The following is a 19,473-nucleotide window of genomic DNA, read 5'->3' as shown; positions in this document are numbered from 1 at the left end:
CACCCTTACCAAATAGAGAATTCAGTGATCACAAACTGGAAATAGAAACTGGGAGACAAGGCCCACTGGAAGCCCAAGAGACTTGGTAATCAAAGAGAGGAGAAATCGAAAGAAAGAGTTCCTAGTCCACTGTACAGAATAAAGAGGCGCAAGAAAGATGCTTCTCAAGCTCTAAGCAGTAAGATTTTAAACTAAAAAGCAAAGAAGAAAAACTCATTATAATTTCAGATAAATGCAGAGGTGAGGAGTGAAGTGGCGCAAGAAGAGAAGCAAAAAGCCTCATGATCTGAGGCAACCTGTCACCAGACATGGAAAGTAAATGACATAAGGATACAATATGAAACACAAAGGAGATACAAAGGATAAAATAACAATTAACAACAACAACAAAAGAGTATGTTTTAAGGTCAGCAATAGCAGGTTGAAAATAATTGTCTTATGAACTAGACTGTAAAACAAGCTGAAATGTGAAGCTTAAGGAATTTCCTTATTTATGTCAATTTTTAATACTGTATTCATTACCATCTATAAACCTGACAATTCACTTTTGCTCCTTCTTGACAGGAAAGCTACAGAGCAGAGTTGTCCCTACTAAGGAAAAAAAAGAGCTATTGAAGAAAATGCAGTCCAGGTCAAAGAAGTGGGAAAATGACAACTGGCTTCTTTCAGGCTTGAAGGCTGAGTCTTCCTGAAGAGTGATTTCAAAAAGATTTTCTCTTTATCCTTTCTTTATTCTTCATATAATGTTGTAAGACAGCATCTTCAGGAAAATGTCAAGCAACATCTCCCGGTTTGGAATACACACAATATGGGAATATCTTCCCAGAGTGTGGTTTACTCTTCACCATGAATACAGTACATATTTATGAAACAGAATTTAAAAGCATGTTTATATTTTTAAAAGTTGCATTTCAAATGTTAAATGATGCAGAAAGATAATGTAATGGTTGAATAATAACATAGCTTTAGGTAAATATTTTTAATTGTCTTCTCAATCACAATCTCTACTAATAATTAGGGCTTCTCAGAAATAAATATCTTATAGTAGTAGTCATCCATTTGGAGGGAGGGAGAGGATTTGTCAACTTATGAAAAATTAGAATTTTTATTCTAATGACTTGCACAAAAGCAGAGTGACAGCAATGTTTACTATAGTACAATTTATATAGCAAAAAAATTAGAAGGAACTTCCATCCCATTACATTATTCAACAGAATATATTTTGTAAATTAAAATGTTGTGGTAAGTGGTGAAAATGTGAAATTTTAGGTTGTATATATGTTACCAGAATAAAACTTTAAAATTAAAAAAAAAAGCGGAACATTATTTAATGGCATGGAAGTATATTCAGAATATTAAGTACAAGAGGTGGGTTATAAAAATAGTATGTAGTATATGGTCATTTTTTCACAAGTATGTACATCTACACATAGGACAAAGTCTAAGGATATTCACTAACATGTTCATAGAATATGCTAATAATAGCACTTTATAGGTAACGGAGTTACAGATAATTTTTATTTTATTCTTTTTTGGCTCATATTTTTGCACAATAAACATGACTACTTTATTAAAATTATTTTTAAAAATATTTATTATCATTAGAACCAAAGACATAGTCCTGGACTTGTGATGAAAAAAAAAAATCCCCATAGATGTACCTAGAAACAAATAGCCATTTATTTACAAAACAGCTTCATTAAATCATCTGCTTTCCAAAGCTTCCCCACTTGTGAAATGAACATAAATAAAATATGGCATATACCTTAAAATAGTGTCATGTAAACTAATTTCAACATACACACATATAGCAATGGCCAAATGAAAGTCTGATGGAACTACAAGAAACCTGTTTAAATTAACAAGCAGCCTGGGAGCAATTATCCTTCTCAATGTGTTCTTCAGAGCAACGGTTCTCCATTGTTTTCAGATGGTCAAGTGCCTAGAAGTAATATTGCTGCTTACCATGAAATTACTGATAGACCCATTAAAATTTCAAGATTTTAATATAAACAAACCACTTCAGAAGGTATCAAAGGTAAAAGCAAACTGGAAATTCTTCCAATGGAGAATATTTTAAGAATTTGCCCAGTGTTCCAAAGAGATCCACCTCCTCACAATTTAGATGGCACAGTGATCTGAATGATGAACATAAATCTAAAACCTCAAATTTAAGGCAAAATAAATTGCATCCGAGGTGTTACATCAGAGTATTATTAAAAAGCATAAAACATGAAATTTTGAAAACCTTCCTGACATACACCTAAATCTCTATCACTTTGAGACTTCCTCTTTATTTTAAAGTTGTTTCAAAGTGAATAGTTGTAAAGTAAAAACAAACATAGATTCTTTGTATCATGTCATATAAGAGCTAGTGTTGACTTTTTAGTAAGAGCAACAAAGTAACAACATCCCACTAATACAGCAGTTGAAGCAGTCTTGGTGGAGGGGTGAGAGAACCAGACTGCAGATGAGCAAGAATTTGAAAACAAACATTAAAACTATATGTGTAATGTCTGTTGTTCCTACATGCATTAACTTTATATAGACAATAGCATTTTTCATGTCAAGATTTTTTGGACTCCTCTGTCAGCAAGCAGTATTCTTTGCTAATCATTCTTTGTATGTCTGAGTAGCCTAACATGCACATGTCTTAAAAAACACTTGTGAAGAAAAATAACAAGTGGAGTAACATACCTGGTAACATTACAGTGCCATCCTGTTCCAGCGTTTCAGGGCTTATTCTTATGGCTGTCATGCTGTGGTTATTCACATCCCTATACAATAAATAACCCTGATAACAACAAAAAATTTTCCTATATGTGTTAAAATATTTTTTTCATTCCCAATTTAGCAGAAAAAGCAGTCATAAAAGTTCATGTTACAATTTTTGAGGTATGATAATACATCAATATTGATGTCTAAAAGTTATTAAAGATTAAAAATAAAAGCATTTGGCTATACTTTAGTAAGAGTAGGCACTTTACTTGGCAATCAGTTTAGTCTGTGTATCATATTCTTAGATACACACAGAAGTAACACTACACAGGACGGGACAAACTTCTTGCTCCAAATGACTATATCACTTGCCAAATAAATAAAAGAAATGATCACTATTACTTTAAGAAATATGTTAAATAAAAATAACTAAAATATTTAGATTGTCATTTCAAAATCAATCAAGTAGTGGCTTTAGTTGGGGTGATGTGCCACTGAAAGTATTCTATAAAAATCCGTTTTCCCACGGTGTTATTTCTTAGATAAAAATATGGTAGGGTGGCCAATACATATCTGAAGAGACATTTCAAATCGGGTTAGGTTTTAAGAGATAATTACTGAGTAATTAATTTGATATTTAAAATTAAATTTTAAAATCTCCCCAATAGTTGATATAGCAGCATTATTTTTCATATAACAATAATTTTTTTGGTTTTCAAAATGCTTTCAAATATCTTTTATCATTTGGTGTTGACAACAATCCCGTGAGCTGAACAAGCAGGTGTGCAGGAAAATCTTCATTCTACTTTCAACCAAAAGGGAGCTTGAGTTTTGCCTCTTAGGAAGGGATAGTGTGAAAATAAATATTACTGACTCCTCTTTTCCATCTTTCATTGGCTTCTCACCACCATGAGGAGGAATGATGTATCTGATTGCTGACCATGTAAGGGTCTGACATGCATTTGGACACATTGTTTAGGGGATGAGATCACGTTATTAAGAAAGCAACACAGCCTAGCTCTTTTCTCTTTTTTGTGATTTTCTGCATGATCCTCTACGCAGCTGGCTTAGCATCTAGTTGGCAGGCCAAACTACAATCCCTGGAGTAATGATCGAGACTTAGAATGGAAGCTTTTGTGGGAAGAAGCCCTAGTTTGGTCTCAGGTCACAGATACATTCCCCATTTCAGATTTCCTAATGATAAAAGTGGTCTTTGATACTTATCCAGAGGCTCACTAGAACTGAAACTCCAACAGAGGGCATTTTTATTTCCATTTTATAACTAAATAACAGAGAACCAGCTAAGATAACTGAATGGTCCAAACTTACACAGCTAGTAAGGAGCAGAGCCAGAACTAAAAGTAAATGCCTTAAGAATTCTAAGCCAATGTTCTTTATACTATGTCACACTGTTGCTGTAGCCATACTATTAAAAATATACCATTTCTGTCTAAATTGAAGTGATATTATATATCTATTAAACAAGTATGAACCACATGTTTTTAAAATTTAAGAAAGAAGAGTATGGTTTATTGCGATTTTCTCCTACCTGAGCATACCCTAACCAAGACTTTTTTTCTTTTCTGTTTCTGATGCGGGATGTAGAATTGTATATATGGCCCTGCAAAATAACAAAAGTTAGTCTCTCAACAGTTCCATTATTAATAATCAATGAAAAATAATACATTGGGTGAATGAAATTTATTGCTCATGTTTCAATTATAACTTTTAAAGAATTATTATTACATGAAAATTAGATATTACTCTAAAAATGAATCCAGAAACAAACAACACAATTCCGTATGGATACATGTTCTGTTATGATCAAGAACTATAAGGAATCACATTACCCTAACTGTTCCACTGTATCCAGAGCCTATTTTGTATAAGCCATCCTTGCATAGGAGATAAAGAAAAAAACCATCATTCTGAAGTAGACACTCATCATCTTCATCCACAGATATTTCTTTTAATGGCCACTTATGCATTAAAGCTGCTTTCTTAATGCCGTTACTAAACCAGTCCTGAATTTGAATTTTTCCCACCAAAACTGCCTGTACACTTCTCTGGAGTGAATTTAGTATTGTTGGCACCTATTCAAAAGAGAAGAAAAATGCAAAAAGGCATTTAAAAAGGGGTTCCAAATACAAAACAGACAACATAAAAACACTTCAGTGTTACACCATCATTTATATATATATATAAAAAAAAAAAATTTTAAGAAAGATGATGTGTGGCATGCCACCCTCCCACCAAAAAAATAACAACTAAAAGCTCATGATCAGAAGCAAGTCCCAAGCAGGCCAAGATAAAAAGGTCAGATCCAAAAAACACTTTTTTTAAACAAAAAAACAATGAAATATATATCTCTGTCCAAAACACCAAGTAACCAGCACTGCCTATGATTTTTAGTTTTGACAATTAAAACATAGATTAATAAATGAAACATGAAGATATAAATAACATTATTTGGTATTAGAACCAGAGTACACACTAGTCAAAATGTTATCTTTTGTGTGATATGCAGAATTTTTAATTTTCTTCAAAACAATGAAGCATAAAATTAAGCAATTCAACATAGGGAATCAATCTAGCTTCTACAAAGATAAAGCAAAATTTCTGGTGTTTCTCTTCCACTTTGCTTCTAATACCTAATCACTGTTGACATCAACAATTTCCCATGATATGAAAACTTAATAGTATATGCATTCAACACTTATTAACCAATATTTATCAATGCCTGCCAAATATCTGGTACTGAAAAGTAAATGCTCAATAGTCTCCAGCACTGAACCAATATTCTGACTCCCTGCTCATCTTTTTACTCCCCATATACCACCCAAGAAAGACTGCCTGCCTGTAGAGCCCAGTTCTATAAGGGCACTGTCCTCTAGGGTAGCCCCTAGCCACATGTGACTAATGAAGTCTTAAAATGTGGCTAATGTTATTTAAGATGTGCTTTAAATGTAAAATACATTCTGGATTTCAAAGACATGGCAAAAAACCAAGAATATATAATCTTATTAATAATTTTATATTGACTGGGTTAAAATAATATTTCAAATATACTGAGTTGAGTAAAACATTTTTAAAATTAATTCCAACTGTTTCTTCTTACTTATTTAATGTGGCTAACAGAAAATTATGAATTACATATATGGTTTATATTACATTTGCTGTTGGACAGTGTTGTTCTAGAGGGTAAAACTTGCAGAGGGATAACAGATCCACTATTCACAGATACATGTGCCTCTCCTTCTAGTTCTCAGGCCATCAACTCAGCCAAATTATACAACTTTTATTTTTATAAAAATAATACCTTATTATATACAGTCAAATTCTACTTCAAATTCCCTCTCCAGAATAAGTCACATTAAACTTATAGTTCTCTTATCTAGAATTTACATCCACATTGCTAATATGGTATGCAAAGCTTCCATCTTCAGTTTTTTTAGAAGCCTAGTAAGCCTATGCGTTTGTGGTCACTATCCTATTAAAATGTAAGAAGTATTCATATATTTTACATATATATTTAAATTAAACATTTGTAGAACCCTCAAAGCACACTGCATTGGAGGACCTTCAAGTAATCAAGGACCATAAAAAGAAACAAGACACCAAACAGTCCTCAATAAATTTAAAGAGATCAAAACTATATAAAGCACTTTCTCTGACCATAATGGAATGTAGCTGGAAATAAATAACAAACCAAGAAACAGAAAACATACAAATGTACAGTGGTTAAACAACATACTCTTAAACAATCAGTGGTCAAAAAAGAAATTGCAAGCAAAACCAGTAAATATCTTGAGACAAATGAAAATGAGAACACGTGTCAAAACTTATAGAATGCAGTGAAGGCAGTGGTGAGAGAGAAATTTATAGCCCTGAACACCTACATTAAAAAGGAAGAAAGACCTAAAACCAATGACCTAAACTGAACAACAGAGAAACTAGAAAAAGAACAGCAAATAATCCCAAAGCAAGCAGAAGACATAACAAAGATTAGAGCAGAAATGGCAAAAGGTGGAGGAGAAAAACAATAAAGAGAATCAATAAAACCAAAATTTGGTTCTTTGAGACGATCAATAAAATCGACAAACCCTTAGCTAGACTGACAAAGACAGAGAGAAGCTGCAAATAAAAAAATCAGAAACAAGAAGGGGGTCATTACCACAGACCCTGAAAAAATTAAACTGTATGCGAACATACTAGACAACTGAGATGAAATGGACAACTTCCCAGAAACACACAAAGAACCCCCACTGACTCAAGAAGAAATAGAAGACCTCAAAAAACTAATTTCATGTAAAGAGACTGAATCATTCGCCAAAACCTACCAACAAAGAAAAGCCCAGAACTGGATGGCTTCACAGGCGAATTTTACAAAGCATTCCAAGAAGAATTAATACCATTTCTGCTCAAAGTCTTCCAAAAAATTGAAGAAGCAGAAACATTACCTAACTCATTCTATGAAGCCAACATTACCCTAATACCTAAACTGGATAAGGATACTACAAGAAAAGAACCTTCAGAACAATTTTCTAATGAACATAGATGAAAAATCCTCAACAAAATATTTACAAATAGAATTCAACAGCATATTAAAACAATTACACACCATGACCAAGTTGGATTTTATCCCAGGTATTCAAGGGTGGTTCAACACTAGAAAATCAACCAATGTAATACGCCACATATATAAGTCAAAGGGGAAAAACCACATGATCATATTGATTAATGCAGCAATCCAGCATCCTTTTTTGATTAAAAAAAAAAAAATTAGAAAAATAGGAATCGAAGGAAACTTCCTCAACATGATAAAGGGCATATATGAAAAATCCACAGCTAACATCACACTCAATGGCAAGAGACTGAAAGCTTTCCCTCTAAGGGTGGGAACAAGACAAAGATGCCCACTGTCACCACTGCTATTTGACATTGTGCTACAAGCTCTAGCTAGAGCAATTAGGCAGGAAAAAGAAATAAAAAGCATCCAAATTGGAAAGGAAGAAATAAAACTGTCACTATTTGCAGATGACATGATACTATACTTAAGAAAACCCTGAAAAAAATGATAGCAAAGCTACTTGAACAAATTAATGTTAACAGGATACAAGCTCAACATGAAAAAATCAATGGTGTTTCTATACACTAGTAATGAGTTATTCAAGGAGGTAATCAAGAAAAAAATTCCATTTATAATAGCAACTAAAAGAATCAAATATGTAGGAATAAACTTAACCAAGGATGTAAACGACTTGTACACAGAAAACTACAAAACACTGCTAAAAGAAATCAAAGAAGACCTGAATAAATGGAAAGACATTCTTGTGTTCATGGATTGGAAGGCTAAATGTCTTTAAGAAGCTGATCTACAGTTTCAATGCAACACCAATCAAAATCCCAAGAGACTATCTTGCAGATATAGAAAAGCTAATTATCAATTTAATTTGGAAGGGTAAGGGGCCTCAAATACCTAAAAACATCTTGAAAAATAAGAATGAAGTGGGAGCTCTCACACGTCCTGACTTTAGAGTATATTATAAAGCCATAGTGGTCAAAACAGCATGGTACTGGCACAAGATATATGTATTGATCAATGGAATAGAACCAAGAGTTCAGAAACAGATCCTCAGATCTATGGCCAATTGATTTTTGACAAGGCTCCCAAGCCTACTCAATTGGGACAGAACAGTCTCTTTAATAAATGGTGTTGGGAGAACGGGATATCTATATCTGAAAGAATGAAAGAGGACCTCTGTCTCACATCCTATACAAAAATTAACTCAAAATGGAACAAAGACCTAAATATAAGAACCAATACCACAAAACTTCTAGAAGAAAATGTAGGGAAACATTTCCAAGATCTAGTGATAGGTGGTAGTTTCTTAGACTTTACTCTCAAAGCACAAGCAAAGAAAGAAAAAATAGATAAATGGGAACACCACAAAATCGAATACTTCAGTACTTCAAAGGGCTTTATTTATCAAAAGGGTGAAAATGCAACCAACTCAATGGGAGAAAATATTTGGAAACCACTATCTGATAAGGTTTTGATATACAGAATATATAAAGAAATCCTACAACCCAACAATAAAAAGACAAACAACCCAACTAAAAAAATAGACAAAAGACACAAACAGACATTTTTTCAAAGAGGAAATACAAGTGGCTAAAAAGCACATGAAAAGATGCTCAGCTTCACTAGCCATTAGGGAAATGCAAACCAAAACCATAATGAGATATCATCTCACACCTATAAGAATGGCTGCTCTTAAACAAATAGGAAACTACAAGTCTTGGAAAGGATGTGGAGAAAATGGAACATTTAGTCATTGCTGGTGGGATGTAAAATGGAACAGCCGCTGTGGAGGGCGGTTTGTTGGTTCCTCAGGAAGCTAAGCATAGAGTTGCCTTAGGACCAGGCAATCCCGCTACTTGGGATATACCCAGAAGATCTGAAAGCAGGGACATAGACATCTGCACAGCAATGTTCACAGTGACATTATTCAATTGCCAAAAGACAGAAATAACCTGAGTGTCCATCAACAGAAGAATGGATAAACAAAACATGGTATATACATACGATGGAATATTATTCAGCGGTAAGAAGGAATGAATTCCTGATGTACATGACAACACGGATGATCCTTGTGAGGACATTATGTTGAAAGAAATAAGCCAGAAACAAAAGGACAAATATTGTATGATTTCACTGATATGAACTAATTATAATATGTAAACATATAGGCATAAATTATAGAATATAGTTTACCAGGACGTAGAATGACGCTAAAGAATGGGGAGCGAATGCTCAATATGTACAGAATGTTTAACGAGGTTGAACTTAAATGTTTGGAAACAGACAGAGGCGACAGTAGCACACTATTGTGAAACAGTGCTGAATGGTGTGTGAATGTGGTGGAAGGGGGATGTTTAGAGTCATCTATGTCACCAGAAGGAAATTTGGAGGTTAAAACATGGGAATGCATTATTCAGTGAATCTTGTGGTCGACAATGCCTGTGATTAACTGTACAAATATAAAAAAGTTCTTTCATGAACTAAAACAAATGTATAAAACTATTACAGGGAGTTAATAGAGAAGTTTATGGAGAAAATGTACACAAACTATGGACTATAGCTAACAATAGTATTTTAATACTCTTTGTTCAACAGTAACAACTGTACTACACCAATACTATAGGGCAATAATAGAGGGGGGATAAAAGGTTTGGGAGATTTGCTTTTCTTTTTTTTTCTTTTTTATTTTCTGGAGTAATGAAAATGTTCTAAAATTGATCATGGGGTTCTATGCACAACTATGTAACAATACTGTGAGCCAATGATTGTATACTTCAGATGGTTTGTATAGTGTGTGAATATATCTCAATAAAACTACATTTTTAAAAAAAGAGGATTCTAGACAAGGCAGAAAGAGTGAAAAGAGTAGGAGTCCAGGGACTACTCATGTTTGATAAGGAAAGTTTAAGATCCCTTAAAAAGTCACAGAAAATTATCTTTATACTCCTTTTGCTGTCTTTGCCAGCTAATAATGGGATTGAAGCACCCCTTCCACCTGATGTAGCAGTTGTCCTAAGAAGCAAGGAAAGGCTGATTACAAGGACTTAAAACTATAACTCCTTATGCCATTTCCAGAACAGTCCAAAAGAATTAAATCAAATTTGCCTATAAGGAGGGTTAATCACCCAGCATTAACAATGGTAAAGAGCTTATTCCACAATCAGATATTAAAAGCTTAAAATGTTATATGCCTGACTAAAGAAAGTAAATCAAACTCATCAAAAAGACAAAATCAACACATTAAAAACCACAATCAATCAAAACTACAGTATTTTGATATTATATTCTATATCCTTTTATTACAAAAGAGAAAAGATACTTTATTACAAAAGGAATTAGATAATTGAAAATTCAGGGCAAAATGGGGTGGGGATGAGTACAGAGAGCAAGAAAATGCAAAGAGGAGGCTGTAGTGTTGGCACCATGTTTTAATTATCTTTAATGCTACAGAGTTTAACACAGGTATTGCTCAGCTCAAATGCTTTAAATGTGTTCTATATCAATCTTGGACAGATATACTACTTTACTGAGTGAGGAAAGGCAGGGAATTCGTATTAACCAAAATTGAGATGAAATTGCAACTTGATATCTTATAAATGTCTAAGCAGCAATAAATATGAAATACCTGAATAGTCTGGCAAGCATGGCTGCCATTATTGGTGAGAATAGCAGAGATGGCCTGAAGGGTCCTTCCTGTTTCTCCCCAAGAAGCCACCAAACTGAAGAGGCAAGCACAGGAAAGTGCTGTCAGGGACTGCCCTGTGCTGTCATTCATCCCAGTACTTCGAACAGTGATTTCCAAAAGGAGCTGGAAAAGAGACTCTGTGGATAAAATATAACTCAATTATATTTATTCAACATACAGAACATTATATAAGCATATTTATTTATACCTTGCCTTGTTACAAAAAAACTAAAGATAGCTAAAAGTTACTTTGCCTTAATTCCTTTCTAATTACACTTTTTCCCCAAGAGTTAAAATATTTACTTAACAAGGCCTTAGAGAGCATTTAGTTCAACTTCAGCCATACCAGTCTTTTTTAAGTTACTCTCCTTTTTGTGTTAGATCCTTAATACATGCTGTCCTTTCTTCATGAAAACCTTCTAACCTAGTTAACCTGGTTAACTCTAACCTAGTTAACTTCACATCTCAAATGTCACACCTTCAGGGAAGCTTGTTATCAAGGACTTTCAGAACTCCCTCTGCTTTCCTCTCTACTATTTAACAATATTTGCAATTCTACATGTGTCCAACTGTCCGATGCAATGCTCCATAATGACAACAACAGTGTTTATTACTATATCATATGCTTTCAGCACAGAACATGGAGGTGCTCAAAAATTTGTGTAGAATAAATGAATGATCTGATAAACCAAAACTTGGCATACTATTTTGCAAATGTAAACTCAGTTTACATTTTAAAAATTCTTGAGAACATACATTCTAACTTTAAATCAAACAAAAACACAGATATAAAGGAATGATTAAAGTAGATGATTAACAAAATCAAATCTACTTGTAAAAAGAAGCTTGATGTACATAATCATCAAGCTATTAAGAGTTATTCAAAAGCTAAACTGAATATAATCAAATGGGAAAAAAAGGATAACTAACATGATTGTGATAAAATATCATATCAAAGGAAAAAAGCAGAGACAAGCTTCAAAAGAAAAAAAAAGCTTTTAAAAAACCAAATTACTACTTACTTCTTTGAGTTAATTAAAGAAAGTTAAAATATATGAAGTGATGGTAAATCTCTTACACAGAAAATTAAGTCAAAGCAGTGAGGAGACCAAGGATAAGAGTTGAAAGGATAGAAAAGAGAGAGACCAAAGAAATTAGGTATATAACATGTGTAAAGACTAGTTTTTCTTGCCGTAGAATTTGAAACTGTTAACAAGAAAATTAAAATGAGTACATTAACAAGGTGAATGCTTTGATAGATTTAAGATAATTAAGCTAAACACACATTACAATTCCAACATTCAATATAAAGAACAAGATCAATTTTGAAAAGAATAAAAGAAAAGAAGTATTATGTCTAGACTGGATAGATACAAAAATGTACAATAACTGAAAGGAGACAAGAGAATGGTAGAAGACCTAAGAGGAAAGAAATGGGTTTTAGTACTATTTTAAATAGTCCAATTAACTGGTAACTGGCAAACCAGAGCTAAAAATTACCAATGAAATATAATTAAATCAATAAATAAAATGAGATAAATCTTCAGTAAAATGCTGCTGAGCCAAGAGTATACCACAATATTAATATGATCACTGATGCCACCATAACAATAACCAACAAGGTGCCTGCTTCTTAACACGTGCCAGTCTTTATGCCATAGAAGCATTTAATAACATGTAAGAAAGACTGGACTGTTGTTTTAAAAAAATCCTCACTTTGTTTTAAAGGCCAGAATAATAAGGGCCGCCCACCCCAACGCACCCTTACACTAAAACAACAACAACAAAAAAAACAAATACAAAAACTAGAGCACTGTATATATGATAAAAAGAAAAATATGACATGTAATTACATGCATAGGTTCTCACATGTGGTCTCGTAAAATACAAATAGTCAAGTAGAGAAAAGGACCAAACTCTAGTTCAGACCCACAACATGGTCCCCAGACAAGCAGCATATGCATCATCTGAGAACTTACTAGAAACACAAATTCTCAGGCCCCACCCCAAATCTGCCAAATCACAAACTTGATAGGTAAGGCCCAGATGACTCTGAAATAAGCTAATGTTTGAGAATCATCATTCTAGTACTTCTAGACATTATACCACAAAGATCTAGAAAACTCTTGACTCTTTGAAGGCTCACTGTTAGCATCAGAGAAAAGCAATTAGTCAATTGAAAGATTGTTCTTCCATCTATGTTTCTACTCCTTAATACCTTTTGAGTAAGAGCTCCTTTCTGATTCAGAGGATTAAGTTTTGAGCTTAAGTCACTGGCATGAAATGTGGGCACTGAAAAAAGAACACACTTGAAGAAAAGCAAATTTATTTTTTTAATGAAAGTTGCTGCTAACTCAGAAACATTATCCCTAACACAAATGAATTTTTATTTATGATAAATACAGAAGAAATGCTCTCTCTGTTTAGAAACTAATTGTGAATAGTAACTATTTTGGTCAAAGTTTTAATAAGAACAACTTATTAGTGATTAATAAGACTTGAGGATTATTTCTGGGTTCCAAGGATTTATGTTTTGCTTTATCCCCATCATCACAACAATCAAGAATTGTCTGTGTGAAAACTATATACAGTCTTAAAACCCTAACTCCATTGGAACATGGTTATTAAAATATCATAAAACATATCCCTACTGTTTCATCACCATGATTAAACAAAGACTGCACTACATGCTACTGTATATGATTAAGAGAAGCCATTTATTTAGTTTTAAATCCTCCATTCAATGGGTCTGAGCTCTTACCTAGGACCTCAGGTGGCTCTGACTGGAGGCCTTCTGGCTGCTGACCCTGAAGCACATTAAGCAGGGCTTGGAGACTCCTGAGACACAGAGATGGATGAGAAAACCGTGTCTCCTTGATCAATTCAAAAACTTCACAAAGTCCAACTTCAATAATCTATTTAAAATGAAAAAAAAATCATACTTTATAACATGCAAGCTAAACACTTCCCAGGCAGTTTAACTGGTGCAAGTTACTTTGCCAGTGAATGATAAATCCCTGCAATATTAAAAAGGCAAAAACAAAACAAAACAACACATAAAAATAAAACAGGATGTTTACCTTCAAGATTTAGAAAACCTTCATCTGTTGGCACAGTACAAAAACAGCATGAAAACTGTTTGAAACAATTAGATACTAGATTGCATTCACTCAGAAGAAATAAACTATATTAATTTAAAAGTTGGTTGTACTCAAGTAAAATTCAGCACTCTCTTGTCAAAAGTCATGCTAATTGTTACTTATGGCCACAAATAAAGTCAGCATAGCACATAAAGTAAAAAAGATTTAAAAAGGAGCTTTTCATCTTACCCTTTCCTATAATGGTACAATCACCACAATATTGTTTATAGATGGTGTCCCTTATTCTCGTAGGAGCATCGCAAAAAGAATGAGAAACTGCTTAGCTAAAATATTACTGGTACTTTTACTCTAATTATCTAACTATTCTTCATCAGGACCAAGAGAAATCTGACTCAGTGTCTAGCAAAAGGTAGATAAATCTGTAGCTAAAGATTGAGGGAGCAAATGTGATGAACTGGCATAAGATATACCTTCAGAGGTCTAATAAAACAACTCACAGTGAAATTCCATTTTGAGAATCAGATGCATAAGGTCTCTGAGGTGTTAAAGTAAATTATTCAGAGAAGTACATAACACAAAAAGTTAAAACAAGACTATTCAGTAGAGACGTATCAAAGCTTTAATTCTACTGGATACGATAGTGAAAGAATTGCTCTGTTGAGATTTTTTTATTCATTCATATATTACATATATATTTCTTAAGCACTTATTTTGTACAACTCACAATAGAAGATAAGAAGATATATTATATTAGACCCTGTCTTCTAAGAGTTTATTATAGAATAAGGTAATAGCTATATAAATAATTCTTACCCAGTCTTCTAATAACAGCATTTATTACAATATAATATAACTGATTATTTTGATTTCCATTTTCCCAAAAAAACTGTGGTCTCCTTGTAGACAAAGAACATGTCTTTAAATAGCTTAATACCTCCCAGGCCCAGTCCAGAGCTAGGCACATGGCAGGCAAACAATAAATATTTGTTTACTCGCTCAATTGTATGCTAAAAACTACAGCAACTCTGAAATATATTTTCCAGGTAAGGATCAAATCAGTTGTAAGCAAGTCAGCTGCAGTTCTGATAATCATTTGCAAGGTTTCTGAAGAACAGATATAAATTAGAAGTCATAAAACAAGTAGTGTTGGCTTTAGAGAAATTCAAAAATCCTAGCAGGATTTCACTTGATTATAACTAAGATTACAGAAATGTTTATAGACAGAGTTATAAATGATACAAAGGCATTAAGCAATGAAATTTTTTCATTTGATAAAATTTCTTTTCCTGGAATGGACTAGGATATAAAAATATGCTGTCCAAGAATTCATCTGCTTATGCACTTAGACGAAACAGAATTCTGAGGTCAAAGATCTCCTAAGTAAAAACGTGGAGCTCTATCCTCAGGAAAACGGGAGACTAGTACATCCTAGCATTCCTTAAGATTGCTTGCTCTTAGTTTCAAGAAGAGTCTTGATTTCACAGACCACATTTTTGTCTACAGTTCATTTACAAAAATATGATTCCTATAATTATAGAGAAATTATTGAAATTTGCTGGAAATGGTAAGACTGCTTACTGACCAGGTTCCTGAGTTGTCTCTATGTTAAGTTTATGCAATAATAACAAATATATGACAAAAGCTAACTCAGGTAGACTGCCTAGGAATACAGTCTAGCTGGTTTAGTCAGCTAAACTTTAGCCACAGTCATCAGGATAGAGAATTCCCCACCTATCTAGGTTAGACACTGTGGATTCTCACTAATCATATCTTAGCTTGACATAGAATTTCTTTTTTTTTAATGAGGGGGGAAACTAATACATTTCAGAACAGTGATATGTTTTCAATATATAGCAAAGAAAAAATCAACCTCAAGTTTCCCAACCTTTTTAAGAAATACTAATATTTACTTCTGAGTTATTAAGGACAAGAACTAAAAATGTTCTGAAATAAGCATAATTTTTTTTTGAAGTTTGGCTGAGTAAAGTGTATTCTACCATATGGATGAATTTTGAAATTGGACTTCATATTTTGAAGCCTGCCTTAAGAGAAACTGAGAGCACACTATACTTCCTCCTCCCTCACAATATTAAAAAGGGTATAAAGAGAAAAATATAGCACTGCAAATATAGTACAATTTTTTTGTGTGTAGAAATAAATATATTTTTAATGAGTGCATAGAAAAAAAATGTTAACAGTAAGTATTAAAGTAATGGGATTATAGGAATTATTTTCCTGTTTATAAAAAATGTTCTGCATTTTAAAAATCATCCACAATGAATATTCACTGCTTTTATAAAAAATAAACTAATAAATATGACTTTAAAATTATTAACTATACTAATAAGCTTTAACAGTTTAATATACTAAGCTTTAATAGTTTTAATGATAAACCACAACTAACCACTAAGGCAACCATGGTTACCTTTCACCCTTCTTCAGAAAACAGTCTTGTAAATTTACTGCATTTTACCTTTACTGTTGTTTTTCAAATAACCCAATCCCAAAAACTCTCTATTACCCTTGAAAGATGAAAAATTACAGGGCACAAATAACTAATGATACAGTCAATCCAATGTCACTGCTGGGAAAAGTGAGACAAAAATATACATGGCCAAAGAAAAATGACATAATGAGTCTTTCAAGGTTTTTGCTCTAATCAAACCATGTATTTCCAAAGGTGGCTTTATTATTTCACTATTAAGTGTTAACATAAAAGTTTAGTTATCTCACATTTAGATTTAATAATAATAAACTCTTTGCCATTAGAAATTTTATCTTGTTCTATTAAAAAGTCCTAGAATCGGTTCTATAAATATGGAATACAGGTGAAAAAGCTCAAAAGATAATCAAAAGTAGATTTATTTGTTACTATTGTGTGAAGTGTGGTTTTTCAAAATTGTTTGTATAAAGGAAATAATGAGACAATATTTCAAATCATAAAAAGTAGAAAATCTAAAGGGGAAAGGGAAGAAGGGAAGAGGAAGAGGCAACAGCAGTGGAGGCAGCTGAAGAAAAGAAGAGGAAGAGGATGGGGAAGAAAACAGGTGAAGGAGAAGAGGAGGAAGCAGTTTGCTTCCCAGAAAGTGTGTGAAATGTCTAAGTTCCTATCCTCTAATATGCAAATTTATCTACAACCACTCTCATCTTCCTTTATTTTCATGCTAAGAGGAAAAATCATTTTACTACTTTTCTAAGTTAATTTAATTTTTCAACCAAAGCTTTTGATCCCATCCTCTCAGACCTCTAAAAGAATTTCGTTTCAATTTTTGCCTACCTATTGGTAACTTCCAAGTCTATATTTGTAGCTGGGATGTTTCGTTTGAATTTCAGCCCTATATAGAACACTCTGAAAATCTAATATCTACCTCAAATTGGATACGTTCAGAATTAAACTTTAGTACTGTTACTCCTCCAGTTCTCTCTTGTTAGGTAAATGTTATCACTACCTATAAACTTTACATTCTACCTTCTCTTTCATCCTCCATATTCACCTAATTACCAGTTCCTGTCAATTCTGCTTCCTTAAACATTTCTTGTATGTATGACATTGTCACAACCTTGGTGCCAACTCTCATCAACACTTCCTAGACCACTGAAATAACTGCCTAACTGGTCCAGTGGATTTGCCTCATTAGCACCCAAGTGACATTAATATAATGGAAGTTTAATCACACTCTTTTGCTTAAAATCCTTCAATATTTCCTATTCACAAGATGATGTCTGAAATTTGCATTACATATGAGGCCCTCAAGATCTAGCTCTAGTGATCTATCTCTTGCCATACCTCAGTCACTCCACTCAAGCCAAAGGAAACTACCTGTACTTTATGATACTGTTCCCCTACTTGAAAGGACATGTATCAGTCAGTACTGCATCTTCTAGTTCTCCAGCATCCTCATCTGCATGTGTTTCACTATACCTAGCATGCTCCTATCAATCCACAAGACACTAGAGAACAGTTATTTATTTACAAGCCTGTTATCCCTATTAGACAATACTTTCCTGGGGGTAGGGATTGTGTTTCATCTTTTTGTTCTCAGGGCCCATAAAACACTGCTTGCTACGAAATAAAAAAGAATTTAGCAAATTAATAAACAAATGAATCAGTCCACGTCTTCATCTTTTAACAAAATGTGGCATGAGTAGCCTCAAATGAGTTATGGAAAGTATGAATTCTAAGTATTACTGTTAAAAAATTATGTAGCTATAAAATTTAGAAAGCTTTTGAGAATCTGGATATTAGATAGTGAAACAGCTCAATTTCTTTGAAAGATCCTCTTTACTGACTCTTTTAAATCTGCATCTTTTTGTAGTGCCCCCTTGAGGAGCCTGTGGAGAATGCAGGGGTATTCGCCTACCCCACCTCCATGGTTGCTAACATGACCACAGACATAGGGGACTGGTGGTTTGATGGGTTGAGCCCTCTACCATAAGTTTTACCCTTGGGAAGACGGTTGCTGCAAAGGAGAGGCTAGGCCTCCCTGTATTTGTGCCTAAGAGTCTCCTCCTGAATGCCTCTTTGTTGCTCAGATGTGGCCCTCTCTCTCTGGCTAAGCCAACTTGAAAGGTGAAATCACTGCCCTCCCCCCTACGTGGGATCAGACACCCAGGGAAGTGAATCTCCCTGGCAACGTGGAATATGACTCCCAGGGAGGAATGTAGACCTGGCACCGTGGGACGGAGAACATCTTCTTGACCAAAAGGGGGATGTGAAAGGAAATGAAATAAGCTTCAGTGGCAGAGAGATTCCAAAAGGAGCCGAGAGGTCACTCTGGTGGGCACTCTTATGCACACTTTAGACAACCCTTTTTAGGTTCTAAAGAATTGGGGTAGCTGGTGGTGGATACCTGAAACTATCAAACTACAACCCAGAACCCATGAATCTCGAAGACAGTTGTATAAAAATGTAGCTTATGAGGGGTGACAATGGGATTGGGAAAGCCATAAGGACCAAACACCACTTTGTCTAGTTTATGGATGGATGTGTAGAAAAGTAGGGGAGGGAAACAGACAGACAAAGGTACCCAGTGTTCTTTTTTACTTCAATTGCTCTTTTTCACTCTAATTATTATTCTTGTTATTTTTGTGTGTGTGCTAATGAAGGTGTCAGGGATTGATTTAGGTGATGAATGTACAACTATGTAATGGTACTGTAAACAATCGAAAGTACAATTTGTTTTGTATGACTGCGTGGTATGTGAATATATCTCAATAAAATGATGATTTAAAAAAAAAAAAAAAAAATCTGCATCTTTTGACCCTGTTATCATGCTGAGACATACTATCTTAAGAATGCCTGATATTTTCTTTTCTTCAATATTCATTTATCATGAAGCTTTAAAAACAGTCTAAGAATCAATTATTCTTGATTGTGCAGTGCA

At 33.7% G+C, this 19,473-nt stretch overlaps 1 protein-coding gene across 1 annotated transcript in view; it reads right to left on the bottom strand.

Moving 5' to 3' along the window:
* MYCBP2 (MYC binding protein 2) overlaps window positions 1–19,473 on the bottom strand; it is a 377,400-nt gene that overhangs the window by 284,672 nt on the left and 73,255 nt on the right. The window contains exons 4-8 of the mRNA XM_037800441.1: window positions 13,750–13,903; window positions 10,929–11,125; window positions 4,569–4,811; window positions 4,268–4,339; window positions 2,698–2,794 (exon numbers count right to left, since the gene is read on the bottom strand). Of these exons, the coding sequence (XP_037656369.1) occupies window positions 2,698–2,794; window positions 4,268–4,339; window positions 4,569–4,811; window positions 10,929–11,125; window positions 13,750–13,903 (763 nt within the window). The remainder of the gene's footprint in view (window positions 1–2,697; window positions 2,795–4,267; window positions 4,340–4,568; window positions 4,812–10,928; window positions 11,126–13,749; window positions 13,904–19,473) is intronic.

This window comes from Choloepus didactylus, chromosome 12 (assembly GCF_015220235.1).
Source record: "Choloepus didactylus isolate mChoDid1 chromosome 12, mChoDid1.pri, whole genome shotgun sequence".
NCBI lineage: Eukaryota > Metazoa > Chordata > Mammalia > Pilosa > Megalonychidae > Choloepus > Choloepus didactylus.
The sequence above is the reverse complement of the archived record's forward strand: the minus strand, read 5'-3'. Positions and strand labels throughout refer to the sequence as shown.